This window comes from Mustelus asterias, chromosome 5 (genome assembly GCF_964213995.1).
Source record: "Mustelus asterias chromosome 5, sMusAst1.hap1.1, whole genome shotgun sequence".
Classification (NCBI taxonomy): Eukaryota; Metazoa; Chordata; class Chondrichthyes; order Carcharhiniformes; family Triakidae; genus Mustelus; species Mustelus asterias.
In genome coordinates this window covers 77,990,154-78,015,070 of record NC_135805.1, presented here as the reverse complement: position 1 = coordinate 78,015,070, position 24,917 = coordinate 77,990,154, and the positions used below count along the sequence as shown (strand labels likewise).

At 42.8% G+C, this 24,917-nt stretch overlaps 1 protein-coding gene across 4 annotated transcripts in view; it reads left to right on the top strand.

Annotated features, from left to right (window-relative positions):
* med23 (mediator complex subunit 23) overlaps positions 1-24,917 on the top strand; it is a 92,812-nt gene continuing 67,895 nt past the window's right edge. For 3 of the 4 annotated variants that reach the window (XM_078212865.1, XM_078212864.1, XM_078212863.1), the window contains exons 1-9: positions 120-391; positions 2,737-2,768; positions 12,493-12,580; positions 12,687-12,811; positions 13,957-14,068; positions 15,042-15,140; positions 15,595-15,696; positions 17,080-17,149; positions 20,646-20,758. In XM_078212865.1, coding sequence (XP_078068991.1) covers positions 251-391; positions 2,737-2,768; positions 12,493-12,580; positions 12,687-12,811; positions 13,957-14,068; positions 15,042-15,140; positions 15,595-15,696; positions 17,080-17,149; positions 20,646-20,758 — 882 coding nt within the window. In that variant the 5' untranslated portion in view covers positions 120-250. Of the gene's footprint in view, positions 392-2,736; positions 2,769-12,492; positions 12,581-12,686; positions 12,812-13,956; positions 14,069-15,041; positions 15,141-15,594; positions 15,697-17,079; positions 17,150-20,645; positions 20,759-24,917 lie in introns of all 4 variants that reach the window. The other variant, XM_078212866.1, reaches the window with a different exon arrangement.

Genomic DNA, 24,917 nt, shown 5'->3' with positions numbered 1-24,917 from the left:
CATTCGATCAGCAAACTGCAGCCCTCTGCTCACTGCTCCTAACTGGCTGCTGCCTGACTGTAAAAACCTCGCGCAGTGTTCAGAGTGCGTCGCAAGCGTTGAAGACGCAGTTTCCCTCTGGAGCGTTGGTTTTTCGATTCAGGTTCAAACTTAGCGCCGAGTGGGGAGTAAACTTTGAGCCGGCGGCTTTGACAATGGCGGGTCCCAGCAGGCCGGAACCAATGTGCTGAGGACGGTGGCGCGGCGGAAGATGAGAGAAGACGGAGCGAATCATACCGGAAGCGGAAGCTGCTCGCGACTCCCATGGATTGAAGGGGAGAGGGCAGCTCGGAGCCGCGAGATGGCGGTTTCCATGGAGACGCAACTCCAGAGCATCTTCGAGGAGGTGGTGGTAAGTTGGGGAGAAAGGAAGGGGCCAGGAGCATGGGGGCAGGGCAAGGTGCAGGGGACAATGGGGGGGAGCAAGGTGCAGGGGACAATGGGGGCAGGGCAAGGTGCAGGGGACAATTGGGGGGAGCAAGGTGCAGGGGACAATGGGGGCAGGGCAAGGTGCAGGGGACAATGGGGGGGAGCAAGGTGCAGGGGACAATGGGGGGGAGCAAGGTGCAGGGGACAATGGGGGGAGCAAGGTGCAGGGGACAATGGGGGGAGAGTAAGGTGCAGGGGACAATGGGGGGAGAGTAAGGTGCAGGGGACAATGGGGGGGAGTAAGGTGTAGGGGACAATGGGGGGGAGTAAGGTGCAGGGGACAATGGGCGGGGGGAGCAAGGTGCAGGGGACAATGGGGGGAGAGTAAGGTGCAGGGGACAATGGGGGGGAGTAAGGTGCAGGGGACAATGGGCGGGGGGAGCAAGGTGCAGGGGACAATGGGGGGAGAGTAAGGTGCAGGGGACAATGGGGGGGAGAGTAAGGTGCAGGGGACAATGGGGGGGAGTAAGGTGCAGGGGACAATGGGGGGGGGGAGTAAGGTGCAGGGGACAATGGGGGGGGGGGAGTAAGGTGCAGGGGACAATGGGGGGGAGAGTAAGGTGCAGGGGACAATGGGGGGGAGAGTAAGGTGCAGGGGACAATGGGGGGGAGAGTAAGGTGCAGGGGACAATGGGGGGGAGAGTAAGGTGCAGGGGACAATGGGGGGGGGGGAGTAAGGTGCAGGGGACAATGTGGGGGGAGAGTAAGGTGCAGGGGACAATGGGGGGGAGAGTAAGGTGCAGGGGACAATGGGGGGGGGGAGTAAGGTGCAGGGGACAATGGGGGGGGAGAGTAAGGTGCAGGGGACAATGGGGGGGAGAGTAAGGTGCAGGGGACAATGGGGGGGAGAGTAAGGTGCAGGGGACAATGGGGGGGAGAGTAAGGTGCAGGGGACAATGGGGGGGAGAGTAAGGTGCAGGGGACAATGGGGGGAGTAAGGTGCAGGGGACAATGGGGGGGGGAGTAAGGTGCAGGGGACAATGGGGGGGGAGTAAGGTGCAGGAGACAATGGGGGGGGAGTAAGGTGCAGGAGACAATGGGGGGGGGGGAGTAAGGTGCAGGGGACAATGGGGGGGGGGGGGAGTAAGGTGCAGGGGACAATGGGGGGGGGAAGCAAGGTGCAGGGGACAATGGGGGGGGAGCAAGGTGCAGGGGACAATGGGCGGGGGGAGCAAGGTGCAGGGGACAATGGGCGGGGGGAGCAAGGTGCAGGGGACAATGGGCGGGGGGAGCAAGGTGCAGGGGACAATGGGCTGGGGGCAGCAAGGGGCAGGGGACAATGGGCTGGGGGCAGCAAGGGGCAGGGGACAGTGGGGGGGAGCAAGGTGCTGGGGGGAACAAGGTGCAGGGGACAATGGGCCGGAGGGAGCAAGGTGCAGGGGACAATGGGCTGGGGGGAGCAAGGCAGGAGGAAGCAGGAGAGCCACCGGGGAGGGATAGTGAATGTGGAGGGAGGGGAAGTAAACTGCACCATGGGGCTGTGTTGGTAGATAATTCCACTGGCTCACAACCTTGAGTAAACAAGTTCTTCCTCATCTCAGTCCTGAATGGCTTACCCCTTATTCTTAGACTGTGACCCTAGTTCTGGACTTCCCACGCACCATGAGTGTTGCTCCCGCAAATTGTGAAATTGAGTTCAAGAGATCTGGTAATTTCTTGGCTGATACCTTAAAAATATCCAAATATTGAACAAGTTCACTGTGGTCACTAAAGTCATTCACGCAAGGAATTTGCCATTCTTACCAGGTCTGGCCGTCGTTCCACACCAGTCTCATACTATTTTACTGTGAGAAGACTGATTTTGACCAGTTATCAACCCAAGAATATTCAGGAGTGCAAAACGGCTGCAGCAAACAGAAGTACAACTACAGAAATGTCAGAAAGCATGCAGTGCAATGGATGCAAAGCAATGCTTTGCCTACAATATTTATGCTATCCTCCAACTGGGTGTTTTTTTGTCTTAGAAAAATTTGGAGGTTAATAGGTTAAAGCAACTCAATATTTGTCAAGGATTCAGTACCAATCTTTTCCTTGGATTATAGTATGAAAATATTTTTGTACTTCTGCAACTAACAAAGAAATACTTTGAGGCTGAATGCGCCTTTCATGACATTTTACTGACAGATTAATAGCCTTTGTTTAAGCTTTATTTCTTTCCCTTGCCCCATCACTCCCCTTTAACAATCTTTCCTGTCCTCCTATTGTTCCCTGAGCATTCCTTGTTTTCATCCAGATTTCACCTGGCTATTACACTATTTTATTTTGCAGAAAACAGAAGTAATCGAGGAAGCCTTTGCTGGGTGAGTGCATACTTCCATGTTTTAATTGTGTAATGTCTACAATGGTGTGTTTAGCACAGTTGATCTTCATTTTACTCCAGGATCAACCTCTGTTGGCATCTAGTGGGCTCTCTACTCTTCCTTGGCTTTGATTCCTTTAGACAACATTCACGAGTGTCCATACTTTGCCCTTTTCAAACCATTCCCTACCTGTAATCAGCTCTGAACCTGGATATTGATTTCTGGATACGCAATGCTGACTGACTTCTGCCATCCTTATGTAACCTGAATTTCCTTTCTGTTTATTCATGTGAGCACTTTGGCAGCTACTTTGGAGTTTAGTCCATTGCTCCTATCTCCTTGTTTCTTCTTTTAGCCTCTGTTGGGCCCTGCTTTCTCTTGGGTACTTGGTCATGGAATCATCCCAACCTGGGAATCGAACCCAGGTCCCTGGCACTGTAAAGCAGCAGTGCTAACCACTGTGCTACTGTGCCGCCCAATTCCCCAAATTGCTAAAGCATTTACATCTTTCCTTAAATAAGGAGACTTATACTGTACACAATACTCTAGGTGTGGTCTCACCAGTACCCTATACAACTGAAGCATAACCTCTCTATTTTTGTAATCAATTTCCCTCACAATAAACAACAGCATTCACAACCCTTTGGATAAAGAAGTTCATTCTCAACTCGGTCCTTAATCTGCTCCTCTGGAATCAACCTAGTGAATCTCCTCTGCACTCCCTCCAGTGCCAGTACATCCTTTCTCAAGTAAGGAGACCAGAACTGTACACAGTACTCCAGGTGTGGTCTCACCAGCACCATATACAGATGCAACATAATCTCCCTGTTTTTAAACCCCATCTCTCCAGCAATGAAGAACAAAATTCCATTTGCTTTCTTAATTACCTGCTGCACCTGCAAACCAACATTCTGTGATTCATGCACAAGGACACCCAGGTCCCTCTGCACAGCAGCATGCTGCAATTTTTTGCCATTTAAATAATAGTCCATTTTGCTATTATTCCTACCAAAATGGATGACCTCACATTTACCAACATTTGTACTCCATCTGCCAGACCCTTGCCCACTCACTTAAACTATCTATATCCCTTTGCAGACTTTCAATGTCCTCTGCACACTTTGCTCTACCACTCATCTTAGTGTCATCTGCAAAGTCGTGCAATGTTGGTCTGAGGAATCGGATGATCTCCTACGGGGCTGCTTGGAGTCAGTGGACTGGTCAGTATTTAAAAACTCTGCGATCAGCCTGAACGAGTACGCCACTACAGTAACTGACTTTATTAGTAAGCGTGTAGAAGACTGTGTGCCAAAGAAGCAAATCCGCGTGTTTCCCAACTGGAAACCATGGATGAACAGGGATATCCACTGCTTGCTGAAGTCCAGGTCTGAGGCGTTCAAGTCAGGCGACACTGACCTATACAAGAAAGCCAGATACGATCCAAGGAGATCCATCAAAGATGTCAAAAGACAGTACCAGACCAAGCTAGAGTCCCAGGCTAGCCACACCGACCCCCGTCGACTATGGCAACGTCTGCAAGACATAACAGGCTACAAGATGAAGGCATCTAAAATTGCCAGCTCCAAAGCACCCCTCCCTGATGAACTCAATGCATTCTACGCCTGTTTTGAGCAAGAGATCAGCAAGAGCATGCCCTCCACCCTGGAAGCCCTGAATGAACCTGGATCTGGGGTCACCATTGCAGATGTCAGAGCAGCTTTCTTGAAGGTCAACCCACGGAAAGCGACTGGCCCGGATGGGGTACCTGGACGTGCACTCAGATCCTGCACGGGTCAGCTGGCAGGGATATTCATAGACATCTTCAACCTCTCTTTACAACAATCTGAGGTCCCTATCTGCTTCAAGAAGATGACCATCATCTTGGTACCTAAGAAAAACCAAGTAGAGTGCCTTAATGACTATTGGCTGGTGGCTCTGACATCCATCATTATGAAGTGCTTCGAAAGGTTAGTCATGGCACGAATCAATTCCAGCCTTCCGGACTACCTGGATCCACTATAGTTTGCCTACCGCCGCAACAGGTCCACAGCATTTCCCTGGCCCTGCACTCAATCCTGGAACACCTAGATAACAAGGACACCTATGTCAGACTCCTATTTATTGACTACAGCTCAGCCTTCAACACTATTATTCCCACGAAACTCATCTCCAAACTCCGTGGCCTGGGCCTCGGCACCTCCCTCTGCGACTGGATCCTGAACTTCCTAACTCTCAGACCACAATCAGTAAGGATAGGTAACAACACCTCCTCCACAATCATCCTCAACACCAGTGCCCCACGAGGCTGTATTCTCAGCCCCTTACTATACTCCTTGTACACCTATGACTGCGGCCAAATTCCCCTCCAACTCGATTTTCAAATTTGCTGGCGACACCACCGTAGTGGGTCGGATCTCAAACAATGACAAGACAGAGTACGGGAATGAGATAGAGAAACTGGTGCGGCAACAATAATCTCTCCCTCAATGTCAACAAAACAAAGGAGATTGTCATTGACTTCAGGAAGCGTAAAGGATAACATGCCCCTGTCTACATCAACGGGGGCGAAATAGAAAGGGTCGAGAGTTTCAAGTTTTTAGGTGTCCAGATCACCAACAACCTGTCCTGGTCCCCCCCCATGCCGACACTATAGTTAAGAAAGTCCTCCAATGCCTCTACTTCCTCAGAAGACGAAGGAAATTTGGCATGTCAGCTACGACTCTCACCAACTTTTACAGATGCACCATAGAAAGTATTGTTTCTGGTTGTATCACAGCTTGGTATGGCTCCTGCTCTGCCCAAGGCCGCAAGGAACGAGAAAAGGCTGTGAATGTAGCCCAATCCGTCACGCAAACCAGCCTCCCATCCATTGATTCTGTCTATACTTCCCGCTGCCTCGGCAAAGCAGCCAGCATAATTAAGGACCCCACGCATCTCGGACATTCTCTCTTCCACCTTCTTCCTTCGGTAAAAAGATACAAAAGTCTGAGGTCACGTACCAACCGACTCAAGAACAGCTTCTTCCCTACTGCCATCAGACTTTTGAATGGACTTCCCTTGCATTAAGTTGATCTTTCAGTTGACCCGAGCTATGACTGTAACACTACATTCTGCACTCTCTTGTTTCCTTCTCTATGAATGGTATGTTTTGTCTGTATAGTGTGCAAGAAACAATCCTTTTCACTATGTTAATACACGTGACGATAATAAATCAAATCACCCGTTTGCCTCCACTCTTTGCTTTCTGTTAGTTAACCAATCCTCTATCCATGCTAATATATTACCCATAACACTGCACCTTTATCTTATGCAGTCTTTGGTATGGCACCTTGTCAAATACCTTGTGGAAATCCAGATACACCACATCCACCGGTTCCCCATTGTCCACTGCACTTGTAATGTCCTCAAACAATTCCAGTAAATTAGTTAACCATGACCTGCCTTTCACGAACCCATGCTGCGTCTTCCCTGAACAATTTCTTTCCAGATGTCTCGCTATTTCTTCCTTGATAGATTCAAGCATCTTCCCCACTACAGAAGTTAAGCTAACCGGCCTATAGTTACCCGCCTTTGTCTACCTCCTTTAAACAGTGGCATCACATTTGCTGTTTTCCAATCTGCCAGAACTGTCTCAGAGTCCAGTGAATTTTGATAAGTTACCACCAGTGCATTTGCTGTTTTCCCCCCGCCATCTCTTTTAGTACCTTGGGATGCATTACATCAGGACCAGGAGACTTGTCTACCGTTAGTCCCATTAGCTTGGCCAACACTACTACTTTAGTGATAATTGTTTCTAGGTCTTCACCTGCCATAGCCGCCTTGTCATCAATTTTTGGCATGTTATTTGTGTCTTCCGCTGTGAAGACCAACACAAAATACCTGTTCAGTGCCTTGACCATTTCCTCATTTTCCGTTATTAAATCCCCCTTCTCATCCTCTAAAGGACCAATGTTTACCTTAGCCACTCATTTTCGTTTTATGTATTTGTAGAAGATTTTGCTACCTGTTTTTATATTCTGCACTAATTTACTCTCATCACCTATCTTTTCTTTATAGCTTTTCTCGTGGCTTTGTGGTGACCTTTAAAGATTTCCCAATCCTCTAGTTTCACACTAATCTTTACTACTTTATATGCATTTTCTTTCCTTAGATATCCATGGCTGATTATCCCTTTTTCTACAGTCCTTCCTTATCACTGGTATATACTTTGAGCACTGCGAAAAATCGCTTTGATGGTCCTCTACTGTTCCTCAATTGTCCCGCCATAAAGTTTTTGCTCCTAGTCTACCTTAGCCAACTCCTCCCTCATCCCATTGTAGTCTCCTTTGTTTAAGCACAAGACAATGGTATTGGGTTTTACCTTCTCACACTCTCTGTATTTTAAATTCAACTATACATCGCTCCTTCCGAGAGGATTCCTAACTATGAGATCATTAATTATTCCTGTCTCATTACACAGAACCAGATCTAGGATAACTTGCCCCCTCGTAGTTTCATCGAACAGTATGTAATGGAACCTATCGCAAATACATTCTATGAACTCCTCCGCAGGGCTGCCTTGACCAACCTGGTTTGACCAATGGACATGTAGATTAAAATTCCCCATGATAATTGCCTCACCGGTTTTACATGCATGAGTTATTTCTTTGTTCATTGCTCGCCCACCATGGCATTACTATTTGGTGGCCTATAGATTACGCCTATCGGTGACTTTTTCTCACTATTTGTAATTTCCACACAAATGGATTCAACCTTTTCCTTCATTTTAAAATTCAGCAAAGGAGAACCAAGAAATTGATAAAGAAAATAAAATATTAAAGTTAACCTAGTGAGGAACATTACTAACTTTTTCCTTTGTATATATCTAAAGACAAATGTGGGCCTATTATTGGCAGAGAATGGAGAATTTATAATGGATAATAAGGAGGATTGGCAGAGAAACTAAAATACTTTCCTCTTCAAAGAGGAAGATTTAAAAAAATTTAGCATGGCTAGTGCACCTAACCAGCACGTCTTTCTGACTGTGGGAGGAAAGCGGAGCACCCAGAGGAAACCCGCACAGGCACGGGGACAATGTGCAGACTCTGCGCAGATCCAAGCTGGGAATCGAACCCAGTCCCTGGCGCTGTGAGGCAGCAGTGCTAACCACTGTGCCATCGTGCCGCTATGAAATGAATTGGACTGAAAGTTCATAAATCCTGTGGACCTGATGATTTACATCCCAGGGTGTTGAAAGAGGTGGCTGTAGAAATCGTGGAAATTTTTCACAATTTTAAGATTCTGGGACGGTGCCACTCTTCACCATGACTTGAAAATATATTGCTGTTGCTTCACTGTCGCTAGGTCAAAATCCTGGAACTCCCTCCCAATAGCAGTGTGGGTACCTACGCTACATGGATTGCAGTGGGTTCCAGAAGGCAGTTCACCATCTTCCCAAGGAAAATTTGTAGTGGGCACTAAATGTTGGCATTGTCAGCAAAGCCCACATTCTTTACTGAATAAAAAATAATGATTGGGGGTAGCAAATGTAAGCCCATTTTTTAAGGAAGTAGGGAGAAAGAAAAGGGGAGCTACAGATCTGTTATCCTGATACCATTAGTAGAGAAAATGCAAAAATATATTCTGAAGGATGTGATAACCGGGCATTTAGAAAAATGTTGGGCAGAATCAACATGGATTTATGAAAGGGAAATCATGTTTTTTGAGTGTGTTACTAAAAGAATAGGTAAGAAAGAATCAGTGAATGTGGTGTATTTGGATTTTCAGAAGGCTTTTGATATGGTCCCACAAAGGTTAATAAGCAAAATTGCCGCTCATGAAATTGGGAACAATATACTGGCATAGATTCAAGATTCGTTAACGGATGTAAAACAGAGTAGCAATAAACTGATTATTCTTAGGTTGGCAGGCTGTGGCTAGTGGGGTATGTCAAGAATCAGTGCTTGGGGCCCCATCTATAAATGGAATATTTCAAAATTTGCTGATGACAGAAAGCTTGGTGGGAATGTGAGTGTAAGGAGGATGCAAAGCTGCTTCAAGGATATTTAGGCAGAATAAGTGAGTGGACAAGAGGATGGCGGATTAAATGTAATGTGGAAAATGTGAAGTTATCCACTTTGGTATGAAAAACAGAAATGCCGAGTATTTTTTAAATGGGGAAAGATTGGGATGTGTTGCTATCCAAAGGATATCCTTATTAATGTGAGTACAACCAGCAGTTAGGAAGGCATTCTTAAAACAAATTCAGGAATTGTGCGTGTCACTGGTTGAGCCAACATTCATTGCCCATCCCTAATTGCCCTGGAATTTAGTGGCTTGTTAGACCATTTCAGAAGCCATTTAAGAATTAGCAACACTGCTGTGATCTGGAGTCACATGTGAGCCAGAACAGGTAACGATGGTAGATTTCCTTCCCTAAAGGACATTAGTAAACCAAATAGATTTTTACAACAATTGACAATGGTTTCATGGACATCATGAGACTTTTAATTCCAGATTTTTAAAAATTGAATTCAAATTTCACCATCTGCCATGTTGGGATTCAAACCCAGGGCCGGACAGCATTATCCTTGGTCTCTGGATTACTATTCCAGTGACACTACATTATGGCCTCCCCCAAATGGTATGTTAGCCTTTATTAAGTATGGGAATAAGGCACAAGAGGATTTGAGTATAGGAATAAGGCAGTCTTGCTGCAATTATATGGATCCTTGGTGAGACCACACCTGGAGTATTGTGCACAGTTTTGGTCTCTGCCTTTTATTGTTTGTGAACATATTAATATCCTGACGCTGAGTGAAACTTTGCTCACATCATGTTACGTCCCTTTTCGATATTGTCCACGGGATATAAGGTTAACTTTCTGATGTACGATGATGCCATCCAGCTCTACCTCATCAACATCTCTCTGAAACTCTCAATCAAATGTTGGATTATTTTTGTGATCATTTAATTTGCAGTGTGTAGTTAGTCTTGCAATTGAGTTTCATACTTGGGTCACTGACTGGAAGTTTTCAATGTTAAGCTGTAGCACTATTATTTGTGTTCAAACATCCGATAAAGCAGTTTAAATGCAGAATTCCAATGGTGGAATCTTAATATTTGGAGTATGAATAACTTGGACACATTGTACTTCATTGGATGTCAAGTTCTTTGACTCCCAGTAATCATGAAAAATGCTATGTAATGGAAAATCATTCTTCATGCCACATGCATATTGGTTACTGCCTAAATTTTTTTTTCTCTGCTTTTGTTGTTGAAATGTTTGAAATGTTTGTTTAGGGAGGAGAACCACAACCCAGAGTTCAAAAGGTTTGTTTTTGCATTGCAAAATGCAGTTGCTTCTTTGCAACGTTTAGCACTTGGGCTGTTAGATGTGAAGACTTGTGCTACTCTACTTTCTTACTGGCTTAGATTTTTGGATGCCAACCCTTGTGTGATTCCTCTAGGGTGATGGGAAGTAATAACAAGGTCAGACAACCATGGATAGCCAGAGATATTCAGGATATGATGAGAAGGAAAAAAGAGACTGTTAGCAGGTACAAGGGGAGCAAATTAGCAGAGTATAGAAAGTGCAGGATGTAGCTTAAGGTAATTTGGAGAGCAGAGGGGGGATATGAGAAAGTTCTGGCTGGTAAAAGTAGAGAATATCCCAAGATATTCTAGAAGTTTATCAATGGAAAGAGGATAACCCAGACCCATTAGGGACCAAAGGGGCAATCTATGGGTGGAAGTAGAGGACATCGGTAGAGCGTTGAATAAATATGTCATATCTGTCTTCACCCAAGAGAATGAGGATGAACGTATGGAACTTGGGGCAAGAGACTGAGAGGTTCTTGAGCAAATTGACATAGGGAGTGATGAGGTATTGGATGTGTTAGCAGGCTTAAAAGTGGACAAACCTCCAAACAGTCACTCAAGGCTGGAATTGAACTCGGGTACCTGGCACTGTGAGGCAGCAGTGCTAATCATTGTGCCACCGTGCTGCCCTTCTTTATTTTTCCTTAAATCTTTACTTAAACCCACGAAAAGCATGATGCTGTTGATGCAAACTGACTACACTCAGGGGTTAAGAGAGGTGCACGTCTTCATTTCCAAGTAAAACCACACTGATTAGATGCAGTAAGTGAACAAAGGTTTCAGTTCTCCACTATCCCTATCCCGAACATTGGCATTTACATTTGAGCAATATCTCAATAGCTCTATAAAAGGGAGTAGCAGCCACTACAGAAGTGCCACTACAGAGATAACCACTGGCAATTCAATCAATATTACTTTGAATGACTTAATTGATGGAGATGTCACCCAATAGGCGTTGATGTTATTATAGATAATCTTCTATTTATGGATGTATTTAATCAACTGAACTATTGGCCCAGTATGAAAAGTTTTGAATCTTGTACTAGAGTCCTTGAGGTCATTTGGAAGAGAGACCATCTTGCATCACATTTTACAATCTGTTTTCAATGAATTTCGACTGAACCAGGAAGGGACACAACTGATACCCAACAGAAATGAGTACAGCATGCTCAAATCAAAACATTGCTCTTGTGAAGTGACTGAACTGGACACTGTCTTGGAATGTGGAAGGATAAAAGCTGATTGATTCAAGAGGTATTCAATGTGTAGCAAAAAGTGATTGTATCACACACACATACTGATTAGGAACACATGCATATTGATGTGCATAGAAAAGCTTTGGAGTAAATTTTGACGAGAATCTTTTCACGCGTCTACAGTAACTAACTTTGACAAAGTTAGGGGCAGCACAGTGGTTAGCACTGCTGCCTCACAGCACCAGGGACCCAGGTTTGATTCCCGGCTTGATTCACTGTATGGAGTTTGCCTATGTCTCCCCGTGTCTACGTGGGTTTCATCCGGGTGCTCTGGATTCCTCCCACAGTCCTAAAGATATGCTGGTTAGGTGCATTGGCCATGCTAAATTCTCCTTCAGTGTACTCGAACAGGCGTCGGAGTGTGGCGCCTAGGGGATTTTCACAGTAACTTCATTGCAGTGTTAATGTAAGCCTACTTGTGACAGTAATAAATACATTTAAATTATCTCCACTTGCAGAGGCAAGGTTTAATCAGCGATAGTCAGCATGGCTTTGTCAGAGGGAAGTCATGCCTGACAAATTTGATTGAATTTTTTGAGAAGGTGACCAGGTGTGTAGATGAGGGTAGTGCAGTGATGTAGTCTATGTGGATTTCAGCAAAGCCTTTGACAAGGCCCCACACGGGAGACTTGTAAAGAAAGCAAAGGCACATGGGATACAAGGTAATTTGAGGAGATGGATTCAAAATTGGGTTAGTTTTATGAGACAGAGAGTGATGACACAAGGCTGCCTTAGTGACTGGAAGCCAATGTCCAGGGATTTGTGCTGGGTCCCCTATCATTTGTTATTTATATAAATGACATAGATGACTGTGTACGTGCGTGCGCGCGTGCAACAGTGAGATTCAGTGTCTTGGGCTGCAGGAAGATATAGCCGCAATGGTCATGTCAGCAGGTAAGTGGCAGATGGAACCTAACCCTGAAAAGTGTGAGGTGATACCTTTGGAAGGCGTAATCAGACAAGGAAGTATTCAATGAGCGGCATGACACCAGGAAGTTCTATGGAACAAAGGAACCAATAGCATCTTCTCCACTTTGTGATTCTGTGTTCCTTTAACTTTACTAGCATTTGAAGTTAATTACTATTTTGTTTAAACATATCTTTCACAGCATGTTTATGGACACAGCTGAAGATGAGAAAACCAAGCTGATTAGCTGCCTTGGAGCTTTCAGACAGCTCTGGACCAATCTTCCTCCGGTTAGAATCTATTTATCAGTGATTGCCTAAAGAATATTTCCAATTACAGTTTCAAATTTCAGAAGTTTCTGCAAATGCCCTATTGATGTATGTTTTTGAACATTAGGAATCCCATGAACAGTGTGTGCAGTGGATTGTTCGCTTCATCCATGGACAGCACAACCCCAAGAGGATTTCCTTTTTGTATGACTGCTTGGCTATGGCAGTTGAAAGCGGGTTGCTGCCCCCCAGGTATAAGTGAAAGAAGAAAGCAAGTGTTAAGTTTTTGTAATATAATTGATTACAGTGTAGGAAAGAACCAAATTTTGTAATATTATAGAAAAATATATACTTCCACAGAGGAAATTACATAATTCCATTGCTGTGTTGCACAATGTGAATATATTACACGCTCCCCTGTCTTCAATCTCCACTTTCATTTTCTTCACTCCTTTCAAGGATCTTCAGGGGTTCCCTGAAGCTGGCGGCCGCCACGTGACCAGTAAATGTTGGTTCCAAGTGCCAAATTTAAAAACAATTGGAGAAAATAAATGGGCCATTGGCATCGGGGGAATGGGGGGAGAGGACATGTGTGCGTGAGGGGGAATGGGGCTGCATGAGGGAGGGTGTACGGGGTGGGGTGGGGGGGGGGGGACGGGTGGTTGGGCGGATGGGGGACACGCGCAGGTGGGTGAGTTGAACACGCGAGGGTGGGGACGTGTGGGCAGGGACACTGGGACACATGCAGTGGGGAGGGGAAGGATGGGTGCTGGGGATGGCATGAGCGTGAGGAGGAACGTGTGTGGGGGCACACGTGCAATGGCAGACATGAGGGCATGGGGCGATGGAGGTGTTGGCATGTGAGAGGGCAACACGTGGACAATGGGCAGCACACATGCTTTTGTGTGCGTGCGTGAGGATGTGCGTGCATTTGTTTGTGAATTTGAGAGAGTGGGACATGTGTGTGTGTGACTGGGGGGTGAGTGTGTGTAAGAAAGATGCGTGTGTTCGGTATAAGAATCCGCTTCCCATCATTCTTCGTATTAAAAATGACCAAGGGTGAGATTTAAATTTACCAGAGAACTTATAAACTATTGCTAGATTAATGTTTGCATCGATAAAGCTAGAAAAGACGTGTTCACATTTTATTTGTGTTTGCACCTATTTCGCGGTTTAAAAAAAGGGTGTTGAGAATGCTTGGGGTTCCCCAATACTCTTGGGAAGTCACTGTGGGTTCCACTGCTCAACGTTTAGCAAACATTGTCCCAAGCAAAATCTCCAAGTCCTATGACCTATTAATTAGTTCAAATTTGTGTTATATAACTTGCCAAGTGAAAGTTATAGTTCGAGGCATTTTGAATATAAAATTCCAAAATACTTTTCTGTTTGTTTACTAGACTGGTCTGCGAAACTTTAATTAACTCTGAAAATCTGGAATGGGAGAGAATGCAGCTTTGGGCTCTAACATTTAAACTCGTTCGAAAAATAATAGGTGGTGTTGACTACAAGGTATTGTACAAAGAATTGATTGACTTCTCTTGGTGCTATTAACAGGAGAATTTGTAACTGTCAAATTTGTCTAATTGCGTAGTAGTAGCCTAGATTTTTTACGGTGATCATGACGACCAAACCAGCAGCACTCAACATCATTACTCACTTGCGGCACTAAAACATGTGGAGTAATAAGGAACTTCAGAAGTTGCTGTCAGTGATTCTACACTTCTCTAGAGGGTGCACTTTTGATGAGCCCGCAGACTGAAAGCGACAGGAAATCTATGATTTTAACAACAATCCTCACCCATATTCTATTCATCTTGCTGTAAAACCCCAGAAAAAGTTGTATGAGGTGAACTGGATTTTTCTGATTTTCATCATTACTGCTAAAAAGCTTCACTTGTAAAGCTCGTTTCGTTTTTGTGGAACGTCAAGTTTCTTCATAATAAAATTACACTTTGTTTTTTCTTGAGCCTTTCCTTATTTAGCTTCTATCTTAATCCTATTGTAATCACTTTGCTATCTGCAACTTAATTTAAAATTGAAGGATATTAAGTGCTTTTAACTTCCTGGTTTTCTGTTTGTTGATATTTCAATGTGATAGTAAGCTGGTAAGCGGCCAAACGTCAAAGCTGTTGCCGATCTTCTTGACTGGCACTAGATTTAAGCTGCCATTGAGAAAGGGGAAAAGCACACTGGAGAAGTGATTAAATCTTTGTGGGCAGCTTTCTTAGAGATCAGTGGCGAGTGCTGTTGCTTCGCTGTTGACGGTAATTTCCATTCCAATATATGTTGATTAATTGTATTTTCTTGAATGGGTGACATAGCACCCCTAAGTTTCTTGGATAGCAACATAAATTATAATGTTTTAAAACTGTTGTATTAGAACTTTAAATGATGTCATTGTGGAGCTTATCGGAGCAATGGGTTAGTGCACTCTACAGATTAATCAAATGTTCCTTAAAGTATAACTTAATCTTTCTTCTAGGGTGTAAGAGACCTGCTGAAAGCAATTCTAGAGAAGATTCAAACTATTCCTAACACAGTCAGTTCTGCTGTTGTACAGCAATTGCAAACAGCCAAAGATGTAAGTTCCTGGTAAAGTGTTTCTAGTCTTTGAAGTAAATATTAAAAATTACTTGAGCCTGCACAGGTACTTTATTTCCTTTTAAGAAGGAAAATTGTGTCTTTGATGTTTTACGTAGTAATCATTAATTTTATGTACAAAATGATATTCACTTCCATTCGTCCGGAAAACACTATATAAATTAGTACCGCACTGCTCATTGGGAGCTGGACTTAAAGAAGGCATGGGTCTGAAATAGGGCTACAATGCTGTAGCACCATGATCCAATCTATGTTTTCTTTGAATTGAGTTTCTTGCTTGGAGTGCAAGACTAACAAATTTTCCCAATGTGTAGAATTAATGCAATGTACTAATTTTCTTTTAAGCAGTAATTTGTCTGTTACGCTGAGGAAAGATTTTGTTTGCGTTACATTAATTTAATCTAAATAAACGTTTCCTGCTTTACACTTTCCAGGTTGTGGCATACATCTTGGACAGGAATGCTTGTTTGTTGCCAGCATATTTTGCAGTTACAGAGATCAGAAAACTTTATCCTGAAGGGAAATTGTCTCATTGGGTAAGAAATTGTTACTATTCTTCACCTGAAAAGGAACTTGAGGATAACTTTTATGTTCTACACTTATGAACCTTGTCAATGAGAGATGTTGTAACACAAAAACAAAGCTTTCAGCATAACTAGTCTGTGCCCTATTTAAGCTCCACTTGAATCTCCACCCATTGTTCCTCATTTAAATATATAATTGTACCATCTATTCTCTTCTCTCTTGTATGCTTGTCTAACCTCCCCTTATATGTATCTATTTGCTTCAACCACTCCGTGAGTTCCATGTTCTCACCAGTCTTTGAGTAAAGAAGCTTCTTTTGAATTCCCAATTGGATTCCTTGGTGACTATATTTTATTAATGGCCTCTAATTATGCATTGTGCTCTTCCCCACAAGAGGAAACATTCTCCCTGTCTATTTTACCAAAACCTTTCATAACTTTGGGTCACCTTCAACCTTTTTACAAGGGAGAAGACACCCAGTATGTCAACCATTTCCTGATATGTGTACCCTTGCATGTCTGACATCATCCTTTAAATCTTTTCTGTACCCTCTAAGTATACCTTTTTAGAATGTGGTGACCCGAACCGCGCACAGTATTCAAATATGGTTTAACCAAGGTTCAATACAGGTTAGCATAACTTCCTTGCTTTTCAATTCCATCTCTCTAGCAATAAGACTAATTCTATCCTTCTGGAAATGAAATTAAGTCCTTGGTTTGCTTTTTTGTGGTCTTGCTAACCTGTGGCTCAACTTTAATGATTGGTATATTTGTGCTCAAGGATCCCTTTCTACCTCTATCCCACCAAGATTTGACTATTCCAAGAAACAGTTGACTTCCCTATTCTTCCACCAAAATGTACCATCTAAATTTATCTCTTTCGAAAAATATCCTTTAAAATGCTCGCCCTATGAAATCTGAATTCCTGTTTTCTGAAAATGTAAGGTTCCTTCTCTCTGTCACCACTATCTCCTCTTCATTCATGCTTTGTCTATGTCACCCAGTGAACTGTCCTTAAACTGGCTATCTAGATCACAGAAATGGGATATACCTGCAGTGGTACTTGCTAAGAGAGGAGTGAATGATGCAAGGTTCCATGAAAAATTGACATTGATATGCTGGAACCTTCTTTCTAAAGGTCCAATTTAATAACCTGAATTAGTGCACTATATTACAGGTGTTGTTAATGACATATTACCTAGATGAGATCTGTAAACCAAGTTCCATTGTTCTACTTTTGTCTAAGTATAGATGTTCTGTACAAGCTTTGTTTCTAATTGTCTGGCTGCTTGTCTGTTTTTACGGACTGACCATAATTCTTGAAAATTTCAATGGATGAAATATATTTATCTATTTCACTTAAAATTGTCTTGTTATGGGATTTTTTTCTTTCAGTTACTAGGCAACCTGGCATCCGATTTTGTGGACAGCTTTAGACCTACTGCACGAATAAACTCTATCTGTGGTAAGCGTGCAACCTTTCTCTCTGAACTAAGAAATAATTAGATCTTAGGCTAACAACTGGCAGTTTAAATGGCTATTTACAATGTTTGTGGCATCTGTTTCAAACCAATGAAGGCTGAATGTCACTTCCTGCCTGATGGGCTTGATTAGTTCTCAGAATTGAGGGTTTGGAATTCTTCATTATTTAAATTAGTCACTTTGAAACTGACAGTCTTTCCTGTATAAAAGCAAAATACTGCAGGTGCTGGAAATATGAAATTAAGACAGATAATGCTAGAAATACTTAGGTCATTCAGTATCTGTTGAGAGGGAAACTGAGTTAATGGCCTGGATCCTTGTGGAGCAGCAGTCGTTGTCAGACTGCCGCTCTGCTCAAACTTTTCCATGACTCTGTGTTGCTCTGCATTTTTACTTCTCCAGAAATGCGGAGTTCCTTGTCCTTCAAAGTGATCCTTCACAGCCCAGTAGTCTCGGGCTTGGGGGAAGATGAGAGCTCCCATTTTTATGGCACTAGCTGCTATATGGTAAATTTAACTATCCAGTGTGAGAGCTAGCAAATGAGTAGGGTGGCTGGAGAGTATCTGGGTCAGGGCGGCAGGAAATCTGGTCAGGGGCTAGTCAGATTAGGGGATGGGGGTGGTCGTCGGGTTGTCAGGTTGGTGGTTAGTCAAGTCAGCTGGTGGGTTCTGTCGAATAGTTCCTGGACAACTACCAAACAAGTAAATCGGAAGTGTCCAAAGTCTCTGGCTCTAACTTTAGATTCAGAGACTTCTGTGGAGGATCCCAGGGAGCAAGGGAAATGCCCACTGAAAGTTCAAACTTCCTGAGGAATTCCACAGAGGTCAGCACATCGGAACTTTCCCAGGTTTCTGATGCACATCTTGGATCAAACATCCACTCTCCCAACAATCTGGGCCAATGTTTCAGGTTACATCAGAATTTTTACTGTATATTTAAAATATTTGTGATAGTCCACTTTCTGCATTGTATTTTTAAGTGTTCTGTAGATAACTTAAGGTAAGCATTTGAGCGTTGACAAAAAGTCACAGTAAATTTTAGCTCCAGTTATAGAGACTCAAGAAAGCTTTTTATAGAGACGGTTATCATTTGAGTAATAGTGATGAATAGGAATGAATGAATCATAGCTTTAGCACAAAAGGGGAACAGATGGCCCATTTCTTCAGTGCAGACTCTGTGAGAGATATTTACTTTAAACAGCCTCCCTCTATACTTCAATAATTTTACTATGTTTATTCAGTTCTGTCTTAAATACTGGTATTTTCCGTTAACTGCCCTCACAAACCCTTCTAAAACTATTCACTTAAAAAAGTAAATGCTGGAAATCTGAAATGATTGCAACTATGCTGCAGCTTAGTCGACACTTAACAGTAAATATTATGGTTTTAATCCATCAACCGATCTTAAAATTAAAACAGAAAATGCAGGAAAAATTCAGGAAAAAAGGCAACATCCGTGGCAAAGAAGGTAGAGTTACCATTTCCGGTTGATGTTGTTTTGTCAGAACTGGGAGCTATTACAAATGATTGGCTTATCAGGGGAATTGGAGCCAGGGATAAGGAGAAAGGAAAATGAAATGCATGTGATTAGGTGGAATACAGGTGGTGATTTACGGAAGTGTTAATGGCAGAAGATGAGGCAATGCTGAGAGAAAGTAGAGGATTAAAAGATTTATCTGAGACCCAAGGAATAGATAAGCACTTCACAGCAGAATAGCAGCAAGGAAGGGAAGCATCAAAAATCTGGCAAACTGGTGAAGTAACAGGGAAGAAAGAAAAGAGCAAGTCATGCCTCTCAGTGCCAGGGACCTGGGTTCGATTCAGGCCTTGAGAGGTTGCATGCTCTTCCTGTGTGTGTGGGTTTCCTCCAGGTGCTCCAGTTTCCTCCCACAGTCCAAAGATGTGCAGGTTTGGTGAATTTGCCATGCTAAATTGCCCCTTAGTGTCCAAAGATGTGTTGGTTAGGTGGATTAGCCATAGTAAATACATGGGGTTACAGGGATGAGGGGGGCCTAAGTAAGATGCTCTTTCAGAGAGCCGGTGCAGGCTGAGTGGCCACCTGCACTGTAGGGATTCTATAACGATGTCAGGAGTGTAGACCCCCACCAGAGAAGATGAAGTTAATGACAACCTGAGAATTATGGGCTTGGTTATAATGAATAAAACCAAATAATCTGAATTGAGCATTGTAGATAATGTTTCAAAATGGGAATTTGAGGTTTTTAAGACATAGTTACAGTATTTGAATTGAAGAAGGTTGAATTAAGAGAGTTAGACACTAATTTCTACAACACTATTGAGATCTTCGGCCAAAATCTTTGTTTTCTGTTGAAACAAGGTGGATGAGAAAATATTGAACCACAATTGATAGGAGAAATTCACTCGCCATTTTGATGGCCTGGTATTCTAATCAACTCTGAACTAAGAGAGTTGTTTAGTTAAGAGCTGTCCATCACAAAATATGTCTAGTGGGCAGGTCTGGAACATTGTTGCTGCCCTCTGCCTCAGTTTATCTGCTACTCAAACACACATCCACATCCTGGATTTGACTGTCTCACAGCTCTTTTGGTCAGCCTCCCATTCTCCGTTCTCCCAAGAACTTCCAATTTATCCAAAACAACAGCTTATTCCCTATCCTCTTGTAAGTCACATTTACCTATGACTTGTGCTGCCTGACCTATTTTAAAAAATAAAAGAAAGACATGCATTTATGTTGTGGTTTTCACAACTTCAGGGCATCCCAAGATGTTTTACAGCCAGCGATGTACATTTTAAGCCTAATCACTGTTGTATGTATGCTTCCAATCTCCTAATGCCTCAAATTTAAAATTCTAACTGTTGTTCAAATCCCTTGATGGATTTACAAGTCCCTATCTCTGTAACTAACCTGCTCCCCCACCAGCATCCCCTCTCAGCCCCACGCTTTGAACATTCCATTCCTATTACGCTGCCCACTTGCATATTACCTTATCTTTCATGGCAGTTCTTTCACTGCCTAGACCCTGCACCCTGGAACATCCTACCAAGGTCTCCCCTTCCTCCTTTAAGACTTTGCTGCGTCCCATTCCTCTTGAAGCACACCTTTTCCACTAAGCTTCTAAATGGAATCCTTTTGTTGTAATACCTATGCTGTGGCATATTTTTTCTATGTTAAAAGTGCAATGTTACTGAATTGTAGTTGAGTATTGTTACTAAATCAGATAACCATTTTGCTTTTTACTGATTACCTACATAGACTTTTTTAGGTTTACGTTGAATTCCATTAGCATTTTTCAACAAAATATTGATCAGGTGTCTTGTTTAAGATTGCAAGTTACTGGTAGCTAAATTTGAGATTTGGACATGCACATATTTTGACCATATGTCCCTTTATTGTTCAGAAACTAAGAAATCCGTTATTTGGTTAAGGATAACATGAGAATAAATGATGATCTTGCGTACTTTTGCTTGCTTTTCTTTTTCCGCACACTCGATGACTAGGACGCTGCAGTCTTTTGCCAGTGGTGAATAATTCCGGTGCAATCTGTAATTCTTGGAAGCTGGATCCAACAACACTTCGTTTTCCTTTGAGAGGACTCTTGCCTTATGACAAGGTAAATTTGTGCGGCTGACTGCATTCAAGTTCCCCGTTCCTATCTTTAAAGATTCGGCAGGTAGAAAGTTAACTCGTTTTCTTCAAAACCTTGGCCTGGATTTTGCAGTCACTGATGAAATAAGGGTAATTGCTGCTGGCCTTGGAGACAGCTGAGCTGAGCGACAAAGCAATGTTTGCCCCACTTGACATGCAACTGATTATAATCTAGCTTAATGGTGATTCCCAGCATCTTGCTGCAGTAATGTCGCCAAGCTGTCCAAACAATGAAGAATTCTCAGTTAGGAAGCGAAGAAATGAAAAGCACTAATGGTCAAATCACTTTTTTAAAAAAAAGTTTAAAAAATATATAATTATTGAGACATAACACATGGGGCAAGGTAGAAGCTGGAATAAATGATAAGAGAGCTGAGAGGGGAAATTCTCACCAGATCAATTGATTTCGATGGTTCCCAGCTGTAGCAGGTGGGAGGAATATGCAGCTGCAGAATGCAGCCTGCAATAAAGCAATGAGAAACAGATTGCAATTTCAGGATTTCCACTTTAATCTGTGCTGAGCTAAATCCTGTAGCTGCAGTCAGATGCAGAGGGGTATTAATGGCAAGCTCTGACAGTTTGTTATCAAACATCCTGCAAGTTCACATCCCTGCTAACATATTTGAAGATTCAAGGAGCCATGAAATAGACTATTTTGCAGTGGCTTGTCCCTTTGTATCATGTCTTGAAAATAGAAGTGGGCATTTTCCTTCATTGATTTAAATGAACCATGTTTTGTTTCAGGCATGATGAGTTTGATATTCATTAACTTAAGTGACAATTTATTGAAGAAGGTTTGAAAAGGTATTCAATTGAATTTATTTTTAAATTAAATAAAAATTCTTGCTGATTTCTAGATGCTTCTCTCTGAATTTCATTAGGACATCTCCATTAATTATAAATCTGAATTCTTCACACAATTCTTCACCTGTTTTGAAGAAGGTGGGGGAATGTTCTGCCATCTACAAACAAAAGTTATTGAGTATTGCACAAGTAAAGAGTAATCATCTGAATTAGTTTATGTTGTGCTTCCATCATTTGTGAACTCAACTCTTAATGCTACGTAATTTTTAACAAGCAGTGATGAATAGAAATTGTTTTGGGCATAGAAAAGGTAAAACAAAAATGCTTTTCAAGTATGACTGCGTATCAGAAATTGGCAATGGCAAAATGATTCTAAAGGCTAAATCACAAATTGATTTATTTTTAAAGTTAGAGGGGGCAATTCTCCAAAACAGAAATTCTAAGCTTCGACTTCGTCTGAAAACTGGAGTAAATCACGCTCGTTTTTTCAGTGGGAGTTTAGAGAAGAATCTCTTGCTCAGTGCACTGCAGACTGCACTCACGTGAATCATGCTGACAATTCAATGGGCAGAGCCTATTCCCACTGAAGAGGCCAACAGCACAGCGCTGAGTGGGTCACTGCGCATGCGCTGACCTGTGAGCGCCAAGATGGGTACATGCGTAGTGGCCCCTATCTGCTAGCCTCCCAATTGCTGGCCAGCTCGATCGCTTCCCTCCCTCCCCCACTGATCCCAACTGCAGAGTGGCAATGGGGCCCCCCCATTAGGCTCTGCCTGGAGGGTGTCCCCCTGGGCATTGGCACTTTACCTGTTGGACAGTATCAGGGTGCCCAGGCTGGCACTGCCAAGGTGCCAATGCGCATCCCCGCAACCTGACCATCTGGGTGGGAGCCCCGATTACTGGGGGGGCGGGGGGGGAAGGAAGGAAGGCTAGCAGGCCCAGAGAATTCAGTCCCAGACCCACTAATGCCATTTAAAACAAATGCAAATGAAGGACTGCATATATATCCTATTTGCTAATGCAAGGAAACACTGCAGTCTGATTTTTATACCCTGAGATTTACTGGTTTTATTTTCTTACTTTAATATAGAATGTACACACTGAATTTTTCGAGCGTTTTCATGACTATTATCAAAAAAAGTATAGTGTATATTGTATATTAATCTGTAATGAAGATCGTGTATTTTCATCTATGTAAATACTGGGCCAAGTAGTATAATAGCTCATTTAGTTATTACTAAGTTGTGGCACTTCAATATTTATATTAACCTCAACTTTACAAATGTGATTTTTTTGGAAATGTCTCAGGCGTTGGCTGAGTCTTGGCTGAGCTACTCATAGTTTGTGTAAAAAGTATATATTTTTTCCTGTCTGATGCAACAAAGTAGTATTCATGTGAAATAGAAATTTAAATAAACCTTAACTGTATCTTCACAACATGTATGTACAAATAATTTAGGATCAATACATCAGAAAAATCTATAGTTTATTAAAATTCTTGTGTACACATGCACTCCCATTGATTGTGGAAAATGTCTGTAAATAATTACACTGTCGCTTAGAATCCTAGAATCCCGACAGTGCAGAAAGAAGCCATTGGACCCACCGAGTCTGCACTGACAACAATCCCACCCAGATCCTATCCCTGTAACCCCATGTATTTACCCTGCTAATCTTCCTGAGGCTAATCTACACTAAGGGACAATTTAGCATGGTCAATCCACCTAACTTGCACATCTTTGGACTGTGGAAGGAAATTGGAGCACCTGGAGGAAACCCATGCAAACAGGGGAAGAATGTGCAAACTTCACCCTTTTGATTGTCGTGTTGGCATTTGCATATCATTTTTGTATTTCTCAGCTATCCAGATTGTATTGAGAGAAACCTACATGCACCATCCAATTGCACTTATCCATTTCCCAAATCAAAGTCTATTTTGTTACTTAACTCTAGTAATTATATGAAAATATATGCAGACTGTATAACTTTAAAATGGCAACCGGTGCCATTGTCCAATTTTTTAAAAATTCAGTCATGGGACATGGGCGTTGCTGGCTGGCCAGCATTTATTGCCTGTCCAGCTTTCCTTGAAAAGGTGATAGCGAGCAGCCTTCTTGAAACACTGCAGTCCACGTGTTGTGGGTTGACCCACAATGACGTTAAGTAGGGAATTCCAGGATTTTGACCCAACCGCTGCAAAGGAACAGCGATATATTTCCAAGTCAGGATGGTGAGTGGCTTGGAGGGAACCTTGCAGATGGTGGTGTCCCTATGTATCTGTTGTCATTGTCCTTCTGGATGGAAGTGGTTGTGGGTTTGGAAGGTGCTGCTTAAGGATCTTTGGTGAATTATTATCTGTCCTGCAATCTCGCTCCTCCTGGTAAGTGTTGTTTGACCACAGGCGGCATTGTGGAAAATTGATTTGTACATGCCTTTTGTCAAGTAGCCTGCTTAGAAAATTGGTTTGAAGAATTAGGAAGTACTTTATAAAGAGACTTTAGGGGTATATTATGGATATTTGTAGTTGAAATGGTTTCAGCATAGATATTCATCTGAAACGGTGCAAGGATCCTGCTTTCTGGTCTGGTTTGTGTGCTCCAAACCGCAACATGGAAAGTGTGCAGGCTAGTGTTTTGGAAATGATGAATGTTGGGGTGATCCATAAATGAGCAGTTCATTTTTTTAAAAAGTTAGTAAATTTTGCATCAAATTTTAAAACATGCATTAACAGGATTATAATCGGAACATTCATTAAATTCCTGGATAGATTGCAGCCTAGTTACTGTCTAATATAATGCATTTGGTTGATTTTGCAGTTCTTAAAAAATCAGGTGAGGATATTACAGAATTCCCAAAATTAGTAGTGGTTTGGTGAGGAGAGCAATATTTAACAATTAAATGCTATGTACAATTTCAAACCAATGAGATCGTATTCTGTTAATAGGCCCTCCAAGGAAGTTATTGATAGGGAAAGGTTTGTGTAAATTCAGTGCAAACCATTATTAGCAAACTTCAACAGTGAATTTTCATCCTTGAGGCAGGTGGTGGGAATTGGGGAAATTTCCCAGCTTTGTGCACTTGCCTCAGGAGAAATTGCCTGCAAAGGTGTAATTTTTGTTACTGGAGGCGGATGCTAACTGGAGTCAGGCCTACCACCCCCGGAAGTAGTGCAAAGGTAGCCTTGGACTGCCGATTGTCATCGGGTAGTTAAAAGGCCTGCCGAGTTGGTCTGGTCCCCGTCCCCTCCATCCAGCCCCGTCCCCTCCATCCGTCCAGCCGCCCTCCCCTGCGCTGTGCACATATATCTTGCATGTTAACCT